The sequence below is a fragment of the Vanellus vanellus genome (assembly GCF_965231255.1).
Source record: "Vanellus vanellus genome assembly, chromosome: Z".
Lineage (NCBI taxonomy): Eukaryota > Metazoa > Chordata > Aves > Charadriiformes > Charadriidae > Vanellus > Vanellus vanellus.
In genome coordinates this window covers 73,170,484-73,192,152 of record NC_138908.1, presented here as the reverse complement: position 1 = coordinate 73,192,152, position 21,669 = coordinate 73,170,484, and the positions used below count along the sequence as shown (strand labels likewise).

Below are 21,669 nucleotides of genomic sequence, written 5' to 3'. Positions count from 1 at the left end.
ATTCAGTACTCTCTTTAAAAACAAACTCCTTGACTCTTAACAACACTGGAAAATTCCAAAAAGGTCAGTTGCAGTGTACAGAACTATGTAAAACTCTAGGCATGTCCAACTACCTCAAAACCTGTTACCTCAAAACCAGATGTATTTTGTTGATAAGTAAATATTCCTGAACAGTCCTTAAACCTTATATCTTATTAATCAGAGACTCTAGTCACGGTTTGGGCTCGGATATAGCCTACTAAAAACATCCAAGTATCAGCAATGAAAACATCAAGTTGTCTACAGCTGAAATCAAGATCCTCAGCTAGAGCGAAAATTGTAGAGTCCAAATGCATTTTAGAGTTTTGCAATCCCTGAGGTGACGGATTGAAAATGTGTAAGCATGCTCATAATAATCTTTGGAAGCAAGTTTCACCATGTTTATACTACTGCTCAATAAATGTCTAAAAATTTCCCTTGTTATACAACTAAATTACCAAATATTCACTTTTAAGAAACACTTAATTTGAGCTCACTTTCTCCTTACAATGAGTAACCATTTAAGACAACTAATTTCTTTCCAGGAACAAAATACGAAATTTTTCACTGGTCCTGAATATCAAGACAGAACTTACCTAGTGACACAATCAGATGCTCAAATGAATTCATACTTTGCTGTGATAGTTCAACATAGAGCTATGGAACTTCTAAAATAAAATATTGACGTGACTTTGACTTAGTGCAATGCACTTCTAACAGTAAGTATACAAAAGACATTAAGGTATTCTAGACATTTATTTTTCAGTGTACCATATGATACATTTAAAATAAAGAAATAAGGCCCAAATATCATACAAGATATAGTGTTTGCTAGATGAATACTTGACTAAGAACAAAGCATATTCTAGGCCATACTTCATGGAGTTACAATGAAGTTCAGGCACATAAGCAGGAATACTTTATTGCTTAACGATTTACAACTCTTTTGGCCTATTTAACAGAAAACGAACCAACTGAAACAGAACTTCATCATTAAAGCCTTTCACACTACCATCTTCCACAACATCATACAATGGCTTACTGTCTGTACCCCAACAAATATTCTTCCGAGGGTTATTTTGAATAGTTTCTACAGTTAGTGCTAAAGTATTTAGCTGGTAACAAAAGAAAGCGAAGTATTTTCCATCAGTCACTACTGCCTGTGATACAAAAGGACGGGTCACATCTGCTTCACTCCAGAATCCTATAAAATAGAGAAACAACACTAGTTATACAGGACTCAAAATTCCTATCAGCACACGCATCTAAATGCTGATCCTGAAATACAGAAAAATAATGGGAATGGCATCAGCCACATAGTAAGGCAAAAAGTCCTGTTTGCTTTAGCAACACAACCATTCTTCATACAAACTAAAATACACCAATTAAGGATACATCCAAGATCAGGGACACAGTGGCATATTTGCATTTTGTACACAGTTTCCTATTGCTGACTGATAAAAAACCCACACTGATCAGCCAAAGTGACTTCTCAAAATTATGGAAGTTATTGATGCATCCAAGACCTACAAGTGATCTGAGGGGAAATGTCTTTCAATTACTCCACAATTCTCATGGCAGTGCACATTTATTTCATGATAGAAGGATGTGTACATATGCATGTCCGTAACTAAAGCAACCAGCCAGACTACGCCAAGAACACTATGTCAGTAAGTATTACTGCTTCAAACAATCCCTGCTGAGCATTAAGTCTTTTAAAAATATATTCTTTATGTATTTATGCATGTGTGCTAGCACACACAGTAATATAGTTGAAAGATATTTAGTATCATGTACAATGAACTTCGCTAGAAACTGTTACAGAAGAAAAAGCTTCATAGATTTGAATCATGCTGTCCTTGTAACTCATGCTTACAACTGTAGCCAGCTTTGAAGCCAAGACTTAGTTGACTGCAATGTTTTACATCCACAAAAAAAGTTAAGCTTTCTAACATATCATTACATAAATAAATTGATGCAAAGCCAGCAATATACATCATAGTCAAAGGATTTTTCTTCCATGTTCTGATTCACAAGTGAAACTACAAATCAGCAGGTAACTTCCAGTAACACTACATAACAATTACATTTGCATGAATAAGCAAAACACTGATCTAGGTCTATCCATCCAGGTCTTTCGGAGTTTTTAGACAAACATAGGCATAAAATTCTGAAGTAAGGCTGCTGACATTTTTCTTTCACAGATTCTAGTTTCATAGAATTGGCATTCCTGAAACAAGGAGCTAAGCAACATAGCTGTTTCAGAAAAAAAATAAATAAACTGCTTGATATCTACTGCCTTTCCCCGTAACAAATGTGGCGCACATGAATGCAAGACTGAGGAGTTTGCATAGGCTTAGTGTTACATATGAAAAGATATTTTTCTGTGTACTTATTTCTCCCTGAGTCAAGGTACTCAAAGACAAAGTCTTAACTAACTCCCTTGTGTAAGGTCTGCTTCATTTAAATTTTCAAAGACCTACTTAAAGCATGGTCTTCAGAAGAAAGAGCATGAGAAAAAGGTACTGGAGAGAAAAGGTTAGAGAACTTTACCGTAGGCATTCATCACCAGGAAGAATTTATCAAGTTGACTGTCTCACCTTGATACATTGCTTGTGCTGCTGTCCAGGCAAAGAGACTTGCAATACCATTAGCTCGATAAACAACTTCAATCTGATCCTCAAGATTTGCTTTTACAAACCTCTCCCGTTTTAATTTATCGGGAATAAGATGAAACTGGGTGTGTCCATAACAGCATGGGTCTGCTGTTTTTGATCCTGCGTTTCCCCCCCAAAAAAACAATTAAGAGTCAGTCACAAGAACACTCTTTATTATGCATACAAATGCATCTTTACTATTAGACGACAAACAACTCAAGCTTAGAACCTCTACTGTACATCTGTATAAATGTTGATATAACTCAATTTCTCGGCAAGACTGGAGGGCTTGCCCAATTCCGAAAGGCAAGAGTACACATACACATAAAATGTCTCTGCCAAGATGTATCAAAATTCAATGTCCGTTTCCTGCCAATTTTCTATTCAACCCAACTTCTGCAAGCGAATCTGGAAACAGAGTACATACGCGCAGGAAGGTGCTACTCTGCATTGTCTAACTGACACAGAATCTCAACAGACATTTAAATACTATATATATTTATATAGTATAGTTATGCATAAAAATATACAATTTTTTTTTTCTGTTGATGGGAAGATAAAGATCCAGGGGGCAGCGTTTGGGGGTTGGGTTTGTTTTTTTCCCCTCTTTTTTTTTAAGCAAATAAAGCAGTTAACATTTCATGACAAAAAACTCTTACCTATAAACACCTTGTTTTCGTACTGCTTTTTGAACAAGGGCAGTTTGGATGGTTTGTGATCAATAACAGGAACATCTCCAAGATCTGACTCCAGTGGTACAAACTTTAAGGAAATAGAAGAAAGAAAAGATGTGATGTAAGACACGTTTCTGACAGCAGGCCTCACATAATATGCCACTTTCTGGTCAGAGAGCAGAAGGTGTAAGTCTTGCTTACATACACCATGTATATAACTTTAACTGAAATTAGTATTTTGCATGAGAACTTTTTGTCTTGTGATGAGTTCTAGTATATGCATCTTACATTCATGTCTGAATTTTCTACAGCATCCAAAAGACATTGTGTGAAAAGGTGCTAACAAAGTTGCCAATTGGGACTATCTTCAAAACCAGAATCCACTTCTGTAGAAGATGAGTGAGAACATTTCTAATAGCCATCAATAAACTACCTTGAACCAACAGAGTGAGTTTAAAGGTACTCAGCGTTTTGCACTATGCAACATTTTTAATCACCTAGATAGTTCTTTCAAAATGCCAAGGTTTGTAACATTGGACAGTACTAACCTAAGAAAATTGTACAATTAAGTTAGCAAGAAATGTTCAGAAAGTGGAGTTTTCTGTTTGTGGTGGAAACTGCCTCACAGACTACACAATTATGGTTGTATAAACCTACAAGATTAGAATACTGAATCAGTTTCCAGAAAACTGAGCATTCAAGAAAACAACTATTAAGCAGTACTAACACGTAAGAAAACTCACATTATTATATGTGCTCTCTCTTACTCCTTTTCTTGTCCAACTCTCTCATCTTACCCTCCTCCACTGAGAGAACATTCCATGCCACGTTTTTTATTCTTGCTTCCACTTACAAGCATAAATAAGTTAAAAACTTCATTTATTTAAGTATAACAACATGTATTTCATATAAACCACATAGAAGACCAACTTGAAGTCCAGAAGATTGCCTCAAGATCTTTATATAAAGCACTTACCACAATAACGTAGTAAAGGCATTAAGAATGAAAACATGCATAAATGTGCTACATGCCTGATTAACCAGGTCCTCCACAAACTACCTATTGCATGGTTTCAGTGGCTGTGAGAACGTAAGTGAAAACGCACGCAATTAACTTGCTGTTGAAAATATACTCCCTCACCTCTGGAAGCTGCTTTGGCACACGGATCTGGAGGTGAGGGTGATCATCTATCTGAAATCGCACCGGATCAACTCTACCCTTTCGATGTCCATGAACAACAACTTCTTCACCATGATGCCAGTAATAGTTAACTTCAGGTTTTAGATCTGAAACAGAACAGAGGGACAGAGAGAAACAGAGATCACCCCTTTGCACTTAAAACCCTCCCAACTCTTGTTCTGTAGCTGCAGTAAAACAGAAAAATCAAAATCCACTTGCAGCGCGTGGGCCAGAGGAGACGAGATGAATCACTAGCGATGGTCTGAACTCAGCTACACCAGCAGCACTCCTGCCGGGTTCACAGACCGGCCCCACCGCCCAAGGATTCCCACTTCCCTCTCCCCCCCCAACCCCCGCTCCGCACCAAGGGAGGAGGCAGCCAGCAGCGGGTTGCGGCCGCACAGAAAAGCGGCGAGGGTGGAGACGAGCTGCGTCAGGAACGGGCCGGGCGTGTGGTCCTGATCGCGGTAGAGGAACGGCCGCTTCTTGTTCTGGTAGAAGCTCTCCTGAAGGAGGGCGTCACAGGCGAGGGAGCGCAGCTCGCCAATATCCAGGTACGGCGCTGCTCCCACCGGGGTTTTCGCAGCCCCTGGTACTGTCGTTCCTGTCTCCGGGGCTTTGGCGGACTGGGCCGCCGCACCCGCCGCGCCCTCCGGGGCTTTCGCGGCCTCCGGCGTCACCGCTCCCGGGGCTTTCGCGGCCTCCGGTGCCACCGCTCCCGGGGCTTTCGTGGCCTCCGGCGCCACCGCTCCCGGGGCTTTCGCGGCTGCCGGCGCCGGTCTCGGGGGCAGTCCCGGCACGAAGACGGTCTTGGTGAAGCTCCGATACCAGCGGTCGGCGTTGAGGGCGAAGGTCTGCGGGTAGACCATGTACTTGGGCCGCTGCAGCTGCCCGTAGAGCCGCAGCTTCTCTTCGATGGAGGCCGCCGCGTGCACCCGCTGGTTGAAATGCTCCAGGCGCCGCCGCTTGGCCGCTTTGCTCTTCGCCGTGGCGGAAGCCACGATGGGCGGGTAGAGCGAGTCGGGGGGCTGCGGGGAGACAGCCGACTCCGTCTGCGGGGGGACAACCGACTCCGTCTGCGAGAACCAGCACCGGCCGTGCCACAGCAACCGCCGCCCCTTGGACGCCGCCATTTCGCAGCGCTTCGAGACGGCGGAAGGACAACGTTCGGCAACTGGAAAATCTGATTGGCCGTTTGGAACCACGTGAAGGAGCCAACTGCCAATCGGCAAGCTTCTCCGAGAGTGAGCTGCCGGGACAGAAAGGGGCGGGGTCTTTCGGGAGTCGCGTCGCTGGATGGCCCCGATCTCCCCACCCCCGTAGCTCGGTGCAGCTTGTGCGCATGCGCGAGAGGCGCCCCGCTGCCTCTCCGGGGACGGGAACTATAGCTCCCAGGATGCACAGCGGGAGGCGGCCGGAAGTGCCGGGCCTCACGCGGGATCCTGTCAGCGGGGCTTGCCCCGTAGTGCAGCGATGGCCGTATGTTGAGGGGTGGGCTGGCTGCTGACCCTTTCTTCACAGTACGAGTCCACACTTAGGAGGGAGGCCCACATCTCAGGCAGAAGGCTTGTGTTGCATAGATAAGGAGCCTTTGCCTGCTGTCATTCGCGAAGACAACGGTTTTGGAGCAATTTTCTACGTGCTCATCTTCAGCAGATAATTACACCCCCACGCCCCTCACCCCCACCCCCAGTTTAAAGGACCGACCACTCAATCTAAATAACAGGGATAAATTCTCTTTAAAATAAATAAATTGATTGAAGCCTTTTCTGTACAGGACAGAACCCGTTTCTGTACTAAGAACTATGCAGAACCTGTACGGAGCCCTTTTCTGTACTAAGGACAAAGGGTTTTCTACAAACAAGAACTGTAGCAGAAATATGAGATCATTTATTGACAAAGTCTGGAAACTTGAACGTGTGTAACTCAGCCCAGGGCATGACAAGCACAAGCCAGCCTGATGGCATCCGTCAACGTAAATCCTGAGCTGGTCTCTGTTGTACAGTAGGAAAGACTCGTTTTTACATGATAGCAGGTACCCACAGCACTGAGTGTAAACTGAAATAGCAGCTTGTTGGAAGCTGCAAAAGCTGGCTGTAATTAAGGAATTAAACTCTGCTAAAATAATCTGTTATGGCATTTGTTTATGAAACTGGAAATAGGCTAAAATTGGCATACTGACACTGCAAGGAGTGCTACAGTTACTGCATTTTTCACTTGGAAATGCTTGGAAAAGTTGAGGGTGGAGAGATGAAGATGACTATTATTCTTACAAGCTTTCTTCTTTGGTTATTTTTCTTTTAACTTGATCACTCTCAGTATTCTTGGGAAATATTTTTTTTTTCTGCCTTTCCATGACATTTGTGTATTGTCTGAACTGTCGGAAACTTTCAGACTAACTGGGAGCAGGAGAGGAAGTTTTGAGTGGAACTGGGACAGGGAGCATGTTACATACATCCCAGATAATCTCCCTTTCATTAACTTCAGCTTAGCTTTCCACCGAGTTGGTGGTCAGAGCTGCAATGGAATTTGGAGGAATTTTTGGAATAAGTGACAAAGATTGAAACCCAGTGTTTGGATTGAGATTTTCAAAGAATACAGAATATAAAACCATTGTCTTCTTTAAGAGGAAGTAGAATAGAAATTAAAATATTGTTAACACATAGGTAAAAGAAAACAACTTCTTTAGTTAAGATTCACAAGGTCTATTCACATCTGTCTATAAAAGACAGATTTAAATGTTAAGTTGCAACTCAGTTAAGTATAGAGTGTTTAAACTTTGGATATTTCATTTTGAATCCAGCTACTCTCTTCACCAGGAGGGTGAAGGGACAAGGACTTAGATCAGAGAACTGACCATTTAGGGAGCAACCTCCCTTCTTTTCCTCATCTCACATAGTACAATCTCCAAGTGCATCTGAAAGCCTGTGCTTCACTTGATTGATTAAAGACATTGGCCAAATGTGGCCAAGGGAGAGCTATTGAATCTCTTCTGTTGTGATCGCAGCTAGCCATGTCATAAACTTACACAAACTGTTACAGAAAATCATTACTTTTCTTAGGCATTTTACTGCTGCATCTCCTGTGTCAAAACTTCTTTCCTTTGGTGGTTTCATGCTTAAATGTATTCATGGTCAATTTATACCTGTTTGTCATTGTGCCAAAAATATCCTTTAGTTAATTAGCTTTTTTTCTGTCCAATGTTTGCCTTCTAAAATATTGATGGAGACCAGTCATATCACTTCTAGTCCTCATTGACAGAGACTAAACAAGCTCTTCTCACACAGACAGGTCTCCATTTCCCTGATCATCTTAACAGCCCTTTCTTGCATTTCCTCCAGTTTTGCATTTGTCTCAGGGATGCATGACCAGACTGTACCTGTTATTTCATACAAAAGACTGTATTACGTACAGCAGGATTACTAACATTTTACCACTGTTAAAAACCTTTTTCATCATGTTGTCAAATCAGAATTGCCTGCCTGGCAGCCGTACAACACTGTGAACAACTTTTGTATAGGATATTTTAAACCCCCAAGAAGTTCAATACAGAAACTGAATATAACTAATGAAGTAAGTGAAGGTTTAAAGGACCGTTTTTATTTTCCCTACTTTATTCAAAATCTTTAAGTGTTTCCTGCACCCTGATACTGACTGTAACATTAGATAAGAGGTGTCAGGAACTGGTGCTATGCTTTAACCTACACTTAAAATCCTGGAACTATCTACTAGTGTACATTGTAGTATCATTCATCTTGATGTAGGAGCTGCAAGGGTTTGGATAAAAGGGCCCAATAGACAGTCAGGTTCAAAGTACATGCATGCTTTGCTGACAGCTCCGTCATAAGCTTTTGGTAAAAATATATTATCCAGCCATAGATCTCTTGGTTCAAAAAAGCAAACCAACAGTTCAAAATGGATCTCTTTTCCTTTTTTACTGAGATAATCCATGATATCCAAATTATCCTAAATCTATAAACCCTTTGTGCTGGTGAAATGAATGCTGAAAAAGAGCCTGGATTAGAAAATTCATAATCTCCCTAAAATGTTCAATAAAAATGCCAAGCAAATGCTGTAGCCTCAAAATAAATCTCTAAAATTGAAACTGGAAAAAAACCCTGCATCACAGTTCTAGTGTGAAGGTCGTTGGAGAGGGATAGTTTGAAGCCCAGAAGTAGTTCGGAAACTAGTGCAGTTCACCTAATTGAACCAACTCTATAGGGAGGGATGACACAGAAATTATTCTGTTTCTGAAACTCAGAAATGAGACAAAGTATGTTAAATGTACTCACTGAGAGAGGAGATTGCATAGACATTAATTACTGGGCAGGCTTGGTATCTTCTATATACCAGCGTAGAAGCTGCTTAAGTGCATGCACTTCTTTAGTAACCTTCACCAGAGGTGCAGGCAGAGCCCAAATGGGATCACCAGGATCACATAATGGAGGCATATCAGCTGGCCATGGTGGGGTTGTGCTGTGTTCCATCGGAGTCACTGCCAGATCTCCAGCCGCTGAGAAAGGGTTCAGCCCTCGCACCTGCTAAGCCATTTCTTCCTTACCTGTGCCGTGATGCTGGCACCATACACCTTCTTATTTTAGAAGGCAGAAAAAGAAGATAACAGTGAGATTGAAGCCCTTCAAATTTGGAAACCTCTAAAGGGAGCCACAAGCTAGACATAGGTTTTGTTGTAGGCTGAGTTACAAAAGATACTGTAGTTTGCTTCCGTAGCAGTGATGGCAGATCCTTGGAACATCTGAGGACATGCTGAGGATTGATGATGTCCTGTTCCAGTTCTCTTAGTTCGATAGTTCAAAGGTACGCCAGAAAACAGGTTAGAAGCCAGTTCTGGAAAGTTCATGGTGAAAAGAGTCTCTACAGCTGTGAAAAACAAAGTTACTAATCAATACCAGGTATTTCTCTTGTAATAGTATCTCAAGACCTTGGAGGAAGACTGATGCTCCATTGTACTAAACATCGCATCTTACACCTGCACAATAAATAAAGTGGTTCTTCATTTTGTAATGTTCTTCTCAGTTTGTTAGGTTGTAGGGAGGACTAACACTCTGGTCTTAGGTTAATGATACAAGGCAGACAACATGCCTTTCAAATTATTATTCTAATCAGTTCAGTTTTATTTAAAAATTTCTGCAGAAGCTGCAGTCAGCCAATGTCTCTCTTAAACTGGAGACAGATTTTGGACAAGGCATGTCCTTTCTTGTTGGTGCTCATCTTGCAGGACGAGAACAAGATTTCAACCAAACAGGAATATCTTCAGGTTTAACCATTTAAGGTTTAATTCCCTGCCTAGCCACGTGTTTTGTTCGTGAGTCAGAACTAGGTCCACAAAAGAACTTTGGTGAGGACCCTGCCTCGCCCTCTCATGCCTACTTAAAGGTCTGACTAGTACTGGAACACACCTTTTTATTGCCAAAGTTAATAGACTAACTCAGAATATATGGGGTATTTAAAAACTGGAAGGAATAGATCTCTCCGAAAGATCTTTTCACCCTCTTACTGGCCCAGCTCTCTTTAGAGGACATTTTAAAAGTTTAAAAATTCACTGTTCTTCAGAGTAAGCATGATATTGTGTATTAATTGGAGAAAAAAATAGTGTCATATACATACTTAAAGTGTCTCTCTCTGACTTAATGGCTAAAGAGGGGGTGTCAACTCCTTCCTGCCTGCTTCAGATGAGAGAGATTTCTGTGTTTACAGATTTTTTGTTTTATGTACAGTCTACAGCATTTACCAGCTTGGGTAACATCAGTGGGACTGTATCCTCCATGCAAAATTCCACATACTGCAATAGACACAATCTTAACTATTGAAAAGATGGTCATTATTTTATGACTTATGTCTTTAGCTTATTTTAAAGCAGATTATGTGTTACAGCAGCTGCCAGGTGATAATTTAAAGCAACTCATAGTGTAGATACATGCAGTAGGGAAAAGCCATTATCATCTTTACTAATTGAAATCTGTGGACAAAATCAAGTTTCTTAGATGATTTCCCAGTATCTTTATAGGAATATAAAATGGCAGTCTGAAGTCTTCTGTTATGCTTCCTTCAAAATTAAAGGGCTTCTAGAACTACATAGCACTCCGAACAGCACCGATTAGAATTAAGTTTGCATTATGTTTCAACTGCTATTTTAATGTAGTTTTTCAGACAAATTCCTTTTAGGCTATAATTGCCAGTGTTCGTCTATAGATCAAAGATCACACCACACCCTCCCCCCACATCATTTAAAGGAAAATCAAAGCACCTTTGTTAAAGGACTGTGGAAATGGGGGTGGGTGTGTGTGTGTGGGGGGAAGATGTCTTTCTGACCAAAGCTTCCCTTTAATTAGGAAAAAATGTTAAAAAAATTAACTTCAAAGTTGGACCACTTTCTAGTTCTCACGTGAGAGCCGTGAGTCCAGATGAGTTTAATGAAAGCCCCTCACATCGTTTCAAATTAAGGAGCCTTCCAACTGGGAATTCAAAAGATGCACAGGCACATTCTGCCTTCTGTGGCTTTAGATGCCGTTACAGCTGAGAATGGCGATGACATTTAAGACCACTCTGGCTTCATAGTGCCGTAAAGATAAAAGCTTATCTTGAAGACATGCTTTGACAAAGCTTAGTTTCACTGCATCAATGCCCATTAGCTAAAAAAAAAAGCAGAAATCCTTTGGGAAAACTAGATTTGTTAGTCAGTTTTATATAGTATTTCAGTGTTATTGTATCAATTACAAAAGAATACCTCACGTATTCCCTGTACATTTTGGGGAACATCTAACTAGTGGGCATCCCATATGTACTGTTTCAGGCCATTGCATGCAATTTTCCCAAGGTCTGTTTTGTATATGCAGAAAATCCAGGAGTGTTAGCTAATTTTAACTCTTTGAGATAACTTAGTGTGAAATGAAAGATCTTTATTGTGAAATTAGTGAGTAAACTGAAAGAAACAGAAGTTGATTGACTGGAGGAAATAATATGCTGCCATTCTGAAAGGCAGATAGAGCTGTTTGGATTCTGATGTGATAGCTAAGTGACAATTCAAACATTTGCAGTAAGAGACTTTGTCATTCACACAATTACAATATTAAGCTGGTGGAAGTGGTACACTTTTATGAGAGAGTTTGTGGAGTCGGCTATAGTGTTCCAGAGATGGTGCGGAGGGAAATCTGATGAGTAAACTTAGTATGAAGATGAAAGACTGGATGAAGAGCACAAGTGTTACAGAAGAAAGCTAATGTATATAAATATTATTATAATGTGGTATTACTGAGGTGGCAAGTGTTTATATTTGTTCTTCAAAGGTGTCATGAAGGTAGAATTAGAAGAACAGCAGGCATTTTGCTTATTTTATCTTTTCTTCTAGCATTGAGGACACCAAACTTTTTCATGCAGTTTAAATGGAAAATTGGTAAACTAACTTCAAGTCCCATAATTAACCCATAGACTTATTTTGGCAAATGAGAGCTGATGATCAAGTATATCTCTGCCACTTTAAAAAGAACCAAACTACTAATTTCCTAAATCTGCATAATTTGAGCTCTGTTTTGCCAACTTAGATACTTATTTTAGAGAGCCAAGGGATAATTCTAGCTTTCAGAAAGTGAAAAGTGTAGGTAGGAAAAAGGAAAACTTTCCAATGCCCATCAAAACCCAAAGAAGACTGCCTCCGCTGACTGTGTCTCAAGTATATCCTCTATATTTCTCCAGCTTCACAAGTGAGCTTCTTCTCACCAATAGGCAAAAATGTAGGCCTTGCAACATATCCTGAAACTTCATTTCAGGCTATTACAAGCCTAAGGAAGTTATGGATCTGAAGTATGGATCTTCATTTAGCAGTGTGCTAAACGAAGAGTATCCTGCCATCTGTGTTGTAGGCTGTTTCTGCCATCCTGAGAAGCACTTAGGTAAGATAGCACAGAGTTGAAGAAAGGCATGGGTGTGCTATTTGCAGGTGAGCCTTGGGAAGTGTGCTACCATGCTTGACATGGTAAATCCACACACTGAACTTATTAGTTTATACACAACACTGGGAAAAGAGTAATTTTCTGGATCGCGTATGATCTGTGTCCAGCCAGCTCGGAGACTGAGCCATTAAATGGACCCTTCATTATCTGCGTAGCTATAATATTCAAAGGTGTAATAAACCCAGTACCTAAAAGTCAATGGGAACACTTATCAATACAAAACACACAAAAAGAACCAAATGATCATAGAAGGTTGTCCTGATGACTATAGAGTTCTAAATGTAGCACCAGATTCAGTTTATATCTGAATCTGATATGTCTGTTTTTCTATGATGGAAAAATACACAGTGCAGATCCTTCTGAACCAAAACATTCCACACTTGAAGCGTCATTCATTCAGTTTGAATAGTTTGAGGTTTGAGAGTAGTGTATGTGGTAATTAAAGAAAATTGCATCTTCTTCTAAACAGTAGAGGAACCTTCGTTGCCTAGATTCTCAAGTACTTAGGCTGCCTTTCCTAACTGTACAAAACTTTTGCTATATGTGAAGGTCAGCTGATATTTATCCTTGGTGATTAAGTCTAGAGGATGTAAGATAAATAGATGACCTGGCTAATGATTCACAACTGACTTACAGTCAAATGATAGCTAAGACTGTATTTCTAAAAAGAAAAATAAGTACATATAGTTACAGGTTATTTTTTTCTTTCTACATATCCTTAAAGTACTGATTTACTGAATTCTGGAATGGCTTCCCTTTAACATCATTGAAGCATGCAGACTGGAGGGGACCTCCAGAAGCCACCAGTTCAACCTCCTACTCAAAGCAGGGCTGGTTACAGCAGGCTGCTCAGCACTGTGTCCAGCCAAGGTTTAAATACCTCAGAGGATGCAGGTTCCAGTATCTGTTCCAGTGCTTGACCATCCTCATGGCAAAAACATTTTTTTGCAGATCAAGTCAAAATTTCCCAAGTTCCATCTTGTGCCTGTTGCCTCTCAGCTTTTTATTGTGCTCCTCCTAAAAAAATCTGGCTCTGTCTTCTCTAACCTCTCCCATTAGGTACCTGAAGACAGCAATCAGATCTTGCCTGAGCCTTCCCTCCTGAAGAAGTCCTGGTCCCTCAGCCTCTCCTCACAGGGCAAGTGACCAGCCACTGAACATCTCTCTGCAATGGCCTTCCACTAAATTCACTTCAGTTTGTCAATGTCCTTCTTTTACTAGGGAATCCAAAATTTGACACAGTACTCCAGATTCAGTCTCATAAGTGCCAAATAAAGGGGAAGAATGACTTCTCTCAGCCTGATGGCTGTCTTCCTGTTCATACAGCCTAGGACAGTGGTGGCCTACTGCTGGTGGCCAGGGCACACTGCTGGGTCATGCTGAATGTGTTGTCCATCAAGACCTTCAGCACATTTTCTGCAAAGCTGCTCTCCAGCTAGTCAATCCTGCTGCCTGTACAGATGCGTGGGGGTTATTCTGTCCCAAGTCTTTGCATTTGTCTTTGTTCAGCTTCAAGAGGTTCCTGCCAGCCCATGTCTCCAGCCTCTCTAGGTTGCAATGGCCTCAGTACAGTAATAATAATAAAATTGTATGGAAAACAAAATGGCCTACACTACATATCCCATATAATACCAAATCTACTGAGGAGCCTGATACCAGACTAGCTAAAGGTGAAGACAATGGGGGAGGGAGTCAGTGTGTGCTGAAAACTTTTAGAATTTGTTGCATTTTCGGTCTGCATCACAAACAAGCACTTAACCACTGTTGTGTTTGGAGAGCATCTTGCTGATACATCTCACATTAGAATAACAGACTACATCTGCACTAGAAAAAAACTAGCACGGAACAGCATACCTCCTTACTATGAACCTGTCAGCTCCCAAACCAAGGGGCCCATACACCCAGCTTGTTGGGAATGTCCTCTGCCCATGCCCAGCAACTACCTGGCAGGGTCCAGCTGTCCCAGATCATGGGCTGGTCCATCAGGTTAATAATTCATGTATTTGAGCACCAGCAATAAAAACAAGCCCTGGCACTACTTAATTTTCTGTTATAGATATTACTTTGGTTTCTCTACATACCCCTATCTTTTATCTTTCATTGTCCAAACTTCTTTTTAAGACACATTTCCGGCGTTCTTTCAATAACTGAACAAATGAGACTTCATTAACTTTGAATGAGAGAGAAGCACCAAAGTCTTAGTATGACTCATCTTAACCAATTTCTTAACCAACTTAGGAATCTAGGCTATACTAATTAACAAACCAGAGAGAGAACAGCACCTAAAGGGTCATTTGTTCCATCCTTTCCTATCACGTTTTTTTAGGACGGGTAAATCACTCTCTGGAACCAAGTCCCTACTGAAAGAGTCCATCATGTCATTCTCATGCAAGTAACTCTTGAACTTAAGTCATGAATTTAGAGGGAAAAATCTAAGTTGTTATTGCAATATTTGCAAAGTATTTTATGATACAGCTTTATTTGCAGACTACTGAATCACTCCCTTATGACAACTTTTCTTTTTCAGTATAACGAAAAAGAGGCAATTATATTTGAAAAATCCAGAGCCTACTGTGTTTGATGAAAAGCTGATACTGCATAAAGTGTTAAGGTTTTCAAAAAGTGAATGAATTAAGTATGTAAAATAACATATTGCTGTAGTACTGACAATATGCTTCAAGATATAAAGTGAAGGGCTGCGCCAAGAGCAATACCACTAGATGTCAGCATCCTTCCACCGAAAATTCATCAGCAACCAGCTGGCTTTTACTTAATATGATTTACAAGTACCACTGGTTCCACCAAAACCACACTGAGATGAAGCCTTAGGTCATGTTTTGCCAGCTCTATTGCTTTGTAATCCAATCAAAAGCTATGTGGTATCATTTCTTTTTGGTGGCATTGTGTTTAGATAGTTTTGAAACGCTTAATTCTCAGCTGAGAACCTGATTTGGGGCTTCACGCTAGCCCGAATTCAGGTACCCAAGAAGAAACATTGTTAGTTAAGTTCATCCAATAATGCTGCTGCAGCTTAGTCCAGCAGACAGTGGCTGGTGGAGATTATGAAATCAAGATTCTCTTCCCTTCTCTTTTACTGATATACTGTGTGACTTTGGCAAGCCATTTCACCTTAGCTTTTCTGTTTTCAGTTTACTGTTAACACTAGCTTCCTCAGTACAGGAACTATGTCCAATTATGTTGTTTGTTGAATTATCTTTATCCTAATTCAGTGACGCAATTATCCTAATTACACAAAGGGACTGAAAAAAAATAGTTATATAGGTCCAGCTGAGGAAAATGCTGGAGGGAGATATCCACCCCCTATTCTAACCTTACTCATTATCCCTTTACTCAGTAATCGCTGAAACTTCCCTAGAGCCAGTGCTGGGGTTAGAAGTCTTAGTGGATCCATTCATTACTGGACGTCTGAACTCATCAGTTCCTGTTCCCTCTCATCTTATTCCACTGAGTGACATCACCTTGCATTCAGATTTAAGTTTGTAATATCCTATCTGATACAGATAGGAGCTGAATTCAATTCATCTCCTGAATAGTCCGTCCATCTTTTATCTGCTCTGATCCAGGATGGAGTTTCCTACTTATCTTTTTCATCACTGTCTTTCACGGAAATATGATTAAGTGGAACATTATAAAAATGTCTCTTTGATAGGATCTTTTTTTTTTTCCTCATGGATAGATTTGAGCATTTGGAACTTAAGGGGAACTATCTATTTTCATGTTTAATGAGACAATGGAGAAAATTCAGCCTTCCCTGCATGTGAATTTTCTCCTCCCTTATTCCATGAGGTGCTTTTATTCTTCAAGGAAAAAAACCACAAAAATAACTGCACAATATCTACAAAAGAAAATACCATATCTAAGGTCAAATCAAGTATATATACTCCAAACACAGAGCCAAACAAATTTATTCAACATGGATCTAATAAGCACTCATTTTCCCACTGGCAGCCCCCCCTCACTCCTGCAGTGATCCTCCCCTTGAGTTGGGCTCCCATATTACCAGGTATGAGCAGGTAAGACCCCAAACATGAAAGGCTCCTTTCATGTGCTCATGAGAATACTGTATTTTGGATTTGAAGGAGAAGAGGATTTTTTGAGCCAACTGGCCTGTCCCATTACCACTGCAGTATGAATTACTAGAAAACCAAAAAGTGACTGTTGAGGAAAGCTACAAAGGTTACTGAATACTTCCTATGAAGAAAACAAAAGTTGTCAGCCATAATATGGATTGTGATTATATTTAATTACACATTTAAATGTTGAACAGCTTGACTGAGACACACTCATGTCTATCAGTATATGTTACCAATGAAGGGCTGTGCCAAACATTTTTCTTCATCCTGTCAACACGCTAGGTGACAACACAAAGTATTAGTCCGCACTGTCCCCTGGAGGCTGCTCAGTTTGGAATGACGCACAGGATGGAAAACAACGCACAGACTGCAGAAGAAACAGCAATAAACCCACATAACATCTCACAGACTTTAGTTTAAAATAAGTGCCATGTAAATAAACTCCCATCCCATCATGCATAATATTTCCACAAACACACAGGTCTAGTGTTACATATTCTTAAATGACCAAAGGAAAGATTTCTTTTGCTCCAATATTAGATTTGAAATGTATTCATAAACCCATAACACCACGGATACTTTCAAAATACAGGAACTCCATAGTCTTCTGTGGCAAAGTGTTTGACAGACATTGGTCAACCACAGGATTACTCCTTGAATGAATCTGACCTGTTGTGTCCAGTGAAAGCTGTCAGATACTCAGTACCCCAATCATTTTTAATGAGATAGTCATTATGTCATAACAATAAGCTTTTATTCTTTATGCAACATGGTCATGTGTAGTCCACAACACAGATTTAAATGGCTTTCAACTCGTATTTCAGAGCCATTTATTAAAAAGAGAATGGTCTGAAGCTTCCCTCAGAGAAAGCTGCTGTGCTAATGTTGGATTGGGAAGAAGGAGATTTCTGTACAGTTGGTTTTACATGCACTTGGTTTCTGATAATTCATTTCAACACTGTTATATCATAGTACTCTAATAGCCATGGCAGGATTAGTAGCAATACTGCAAATGGCAGTGTCATCAGGCAAAAATGTATAGCATTGTGGTTTCAGAAAAATGAAGGCATTCGAAGTCATTAACATATAAAAGATTGAATAATGGCCTTTACAATAGACTGCTAAAGAAGACCAGATGTTGCTCACAGGAGATCTGAATCTGGGCGACAAGATGTTGCTACTTGTTCATTAAATGAGACAATCGAAAATTACAATTGCATTTCCACCAAAACCTCTGTAGATACAGCCACTTTTCCACTCAGCATTATTTTAACATGACAGCCATGCAGTGAGTATGTTATAGCATAGATAGAAAATTCACTGCTAAAGAAGCAGAAATGAGTAATCTTCTTTCTCCAAAATGCATATAATCCTGTAGCAAAAGAAATCATAATATATTTATATCTGTCGTACATAGAGCATAGAGGAACATCCTCTCCTAAACAAGCCTTTTGCACAGATACACATTGTGAACAGGTAACTGTGTATTCAGAATGATGTAAAGAAAAACAAAAAGACAGTGACTTGTACAAGGTTCAAGGATAAATACAATATTAGAAAACTGTCGTTATATTCTGCCCAGATTAGAAGTCCACTCAAGTCTCCAGATAAGATAAGTTCATGAACATACACGTATGAGCTTTTAGATGAGGATGAAGGATACAAATTGACATTTCATGAGTTTTTTTCAAGAAATTGTAAGCTTTTAAATGAGCTTTTAAAACCATGGTCTAAAATGTTTAATGGGCAGCCCTAGGGCTAACCAAAGAAACATTTACTATTTTTACTTTATGCAGTTTTAAAGTTTACGTATGATGCATTTTGTGTAGTCATTTAAAGGACATCTTGGGTAAAACTAATCTCATCAATTTATTAGTATCTATACCTGAGCAGGTGTTTAGGTTAGGTAAGTTGTCCAGGTTTCCTATATAATCAGTGGATATCTAGTAAACGGAGTCAGTGGAGCCTAGAGGGCAATTTCTCTCTTTTGAGTAGACACCTACATTTGGACAGCTGAGTAAGCTCTCCAGCTGTTCTCTGTAATGGGAAGTTTTGCATCCAGCCACCATAGCAGACACACGCACGGTAGGCACCAAAGCTGAATCCATCCCTGATCACTTACACGGATAGTACCTTCCCTTCAACTAACACATTTGGGTTGTACAAAGCTGGCTAAAGGTGTTTTAGCAGCGTAGGCAAGCTTGGACGTTACTGCGACGTGAATGTTCCTGCCAAGGGAATGAGGCAGCTGTTGCTTTCTGGAGGGAATGCCCTGGCCCTCCGCAGTAACCTCCTCTGCCTGCTGCTGCCGCTCTCACAGTCACACCAGCAGCAGCTGACTTGCCTTGGGCTTGTGACTTACGCAAAGCAAGAAGAGGAGTCATTGTGCAGTTCCTGCAAGTGTGCTGCTCTGGGCAGTTGCCTTTATAGTGCTGAGGTACAGCCCAAACCTACTGGAAGTAGTGAAAAGTCTGCATTTTCATTCAGAAGACTCTGAATTAGACTTATGCATCGTTCAAGTACCTGAAAAGGCTGGTTTCATTATTCAGTTATTAACTGACGTCAAGTATGTAGCTAAAACAGGTTTCAGCTACCAAAACTGAAGAGAGAATTAAAAAAAACAGCTTTGTTTTCTGTCTGGATTTTGAGACATTGGAGTCACGACACATTGTTTTTATAGTTCTCTGTAACTATATGGGACAGAAACTTCCTGTAAAAAACTTCTTTTTCCACAAAAAAAAAAAAAAAAATCATATCTTCATGCCAGTTCAGAATGGGACTAAGTTTCAACATATCAGAATTTCCTGTTGGACAATATGCCTTATTTCCCCTTATTTTAGAGCCTTTGCTAGAATGACACATGAAATGTTGTGATCTCTGATGTACTTCCTTATGTCTACACTGTACCTTTATTTGTGTCCAGCAATTTGCACTTTCAATCCTTCAGTTTTCTGATTTTCTTCTTCTCAAATATTAAATTAAACACTGACCCTGACTTGCTTTTTTGTACTCCCACGTTTCTTTCAGAAAAAAAGTCACTTTTAAAATCCTGCTGCTATCATACGTGCCTGTTATATATCAACAAATTATATTTTTGTTTGATTCCAAAAGAAGTGGAGTCAGCAGTTGGAACCAGACAAAGTCCTTCATTTTTCTGTTTTATTTGACAGCATGGTGTACAGAGTAAAATATTTATAGCATTTATTGCTCTTGTATTTGCTCTTCCACACTAGAATACCTCCATTTCAAATTAACAGCTTGGTTTAGGGCTTTAACGTAGAAATGTATATATTTTTGCGTGATTCCTTTAGTTATACTCTAGTTTTACTTTCTATTCCCGAACAAAATCTAAATTCTCTCCTCCAAGATGTACGTTCTTCTGGGATTTCAGAAAAACTTTAAAAATTCAATCTCACAAATGATTTTGAAAAGCTCAGCTTCCCTCAACTTTCCTTTCCAAGTGTCCAAGCTCATCATTTTCCCATTCAAGCTGAGGGAAGACAGTAGGTTTAGCTGTACTTAGGGTGGGCTGTAAGCCCACTCTTCCTCACTACTATGAGCATGTCTGGACTTATCCTTGGACATAGACATCTTAACAGTATTAAACACTTCTCAGCACAAAGTCAACAGATAGTGTTAAAACACCAGCAGTCACTGGTGCCTGGACTCATTTCTTACAGCAGGGAGGGCAAAGAAATGGTAGAACATATACGCTAAGATTTGTAACATCAGAGGCTTTGTATTTACCTACTCCTCCCTGAAAATGAACATTACCCACCTTTGCAACCAACGCTAGCCCATTAGTTGCCTACCACATCTTCACAGGACTCTTCTTCCCGTCCAGCTGACTCTTTCTTTTTGTCTGTACCCTCTTTTAATTGCCTCCTCTCCATCTGGGGATGGAGGAAGCTGTAGGAGGTGGAGCTGCACAGCACACCGGGTGTGCTCTCTGAGCAGCAATCTGCTCCCACGTCATCGCCTGCCATACGTGGTCCGTATATTCAGAGTCTTTCTGGCCCTCTGTGTCCTGAGCAAATAAGGTCTTCTGGGCACCTTAATGCATAACGAATGCAAGTGTTTAATATTCATGTCCGTGTGCAAATCCATAAAGCAGAAGCTTAAATAACAGAGGTAGCTTACAGAATCGGGGTCTAATTCTGGCAGAGGACTGTGTATTGGCAGTATAAGTTCTTCCTCCCAAAGAGCTATATTAAGTCCCTCTGCAGGCCCAGATTCTAAAGCACTGGGGCCAAAATCATCCCTGGAATTACACTGTTAAGCTTCCAAAAACAATTTTGTAAAGAAAACAGTCTGTAAGCCCAGCAGATGATTTTGATTAATAAGAATATGTTCCTAAAAGTAAATTTACAGAGACTCTTAAAAAGTGCTAGTGTTCTTAACTACTAAAACAAAATGTGAAACAAAGACACCTTCTAAGATAACACACACTTAAGGTTACAAATTACCTGACAGATCTATCAAAAGAAAATATCTGGCCCTAAACAAAGAGAGAGATGCTGAGGGGCGGTACCCCTAAGTGTGTTTTGCCTTTGCCATCTACATTCTGGAAACACTTTTAGAGGTTGCGTTGCGTGAGGCAGCCAAATCACCCCTAATTTAGAAGTAAGCATGAGATTAAATAAGCTTTCTGTAACAGCCTGTTAAAAGAAAATCCTCCATTTCTTCTACTCTCAGCTCCTTTTGTTATCCCTGCTGCACATTCTCAGCATCTTCCAGATGTGCGTGTGAGTGCATGTGCGTGTCTCTGTGTGCGAGCTTTCATTATCATAAGTGCTGCTATTTGTGAGGCACTAGTTTTTATGAATAAAGGAGTCAGAGTTTGTGTGCCAGCCCACCATCTCCCTCCCTGTAATAAAATTAGTTTAAAAAACATGGCACTTCAAAAAACTCTAAATTGGGATTGTGTTTATATAGTCTTGTAGATTTTGAGTTGTTTTGCAGGGAGAATGGGAACAGAGTTCCATTTATTTGCAACTATTTAAATCTTACATTTCACTGAAGACTTGCAGAAGGCTTGAAGAACTGAAGGACAATAAAAAAAGACATAAAAATAAC

General features: G+C 40.2%; 1 protein-coding gene across 1 annotated transcript; it reads right to left on the bottom strand.

The window, feature by feature from the left end:
* Positions 1 to 755: 755 nt before the first annotated feature.
* MRPS30 (mitochondrial ribosomal protein S30) lies at positions 756 to 5,662 on the bottom strand (the record flags this gene model as incomplete). The annotated part of the gene is made up of 5 exons (XM_082497509.1): positions 756 to 1,222; positions 2,619 to 2,795; positions 3,335 to 3,437; positions 4,491 to 4,636; positions 4,894 to 5,662. The coding sequence occupies 5 exons, from the start codon at positions 5,660 to 5,662 to the stop codon at positions 954 to 956; spliced, it is 1,464 nt and encodes a 487-aa protein (XP_082353635.1). The 3' UTR covers positions 756 to 953.
* Between the last annotated feature and the right edge of the window lie 16,007 nt (positions 5,663 to 21,669).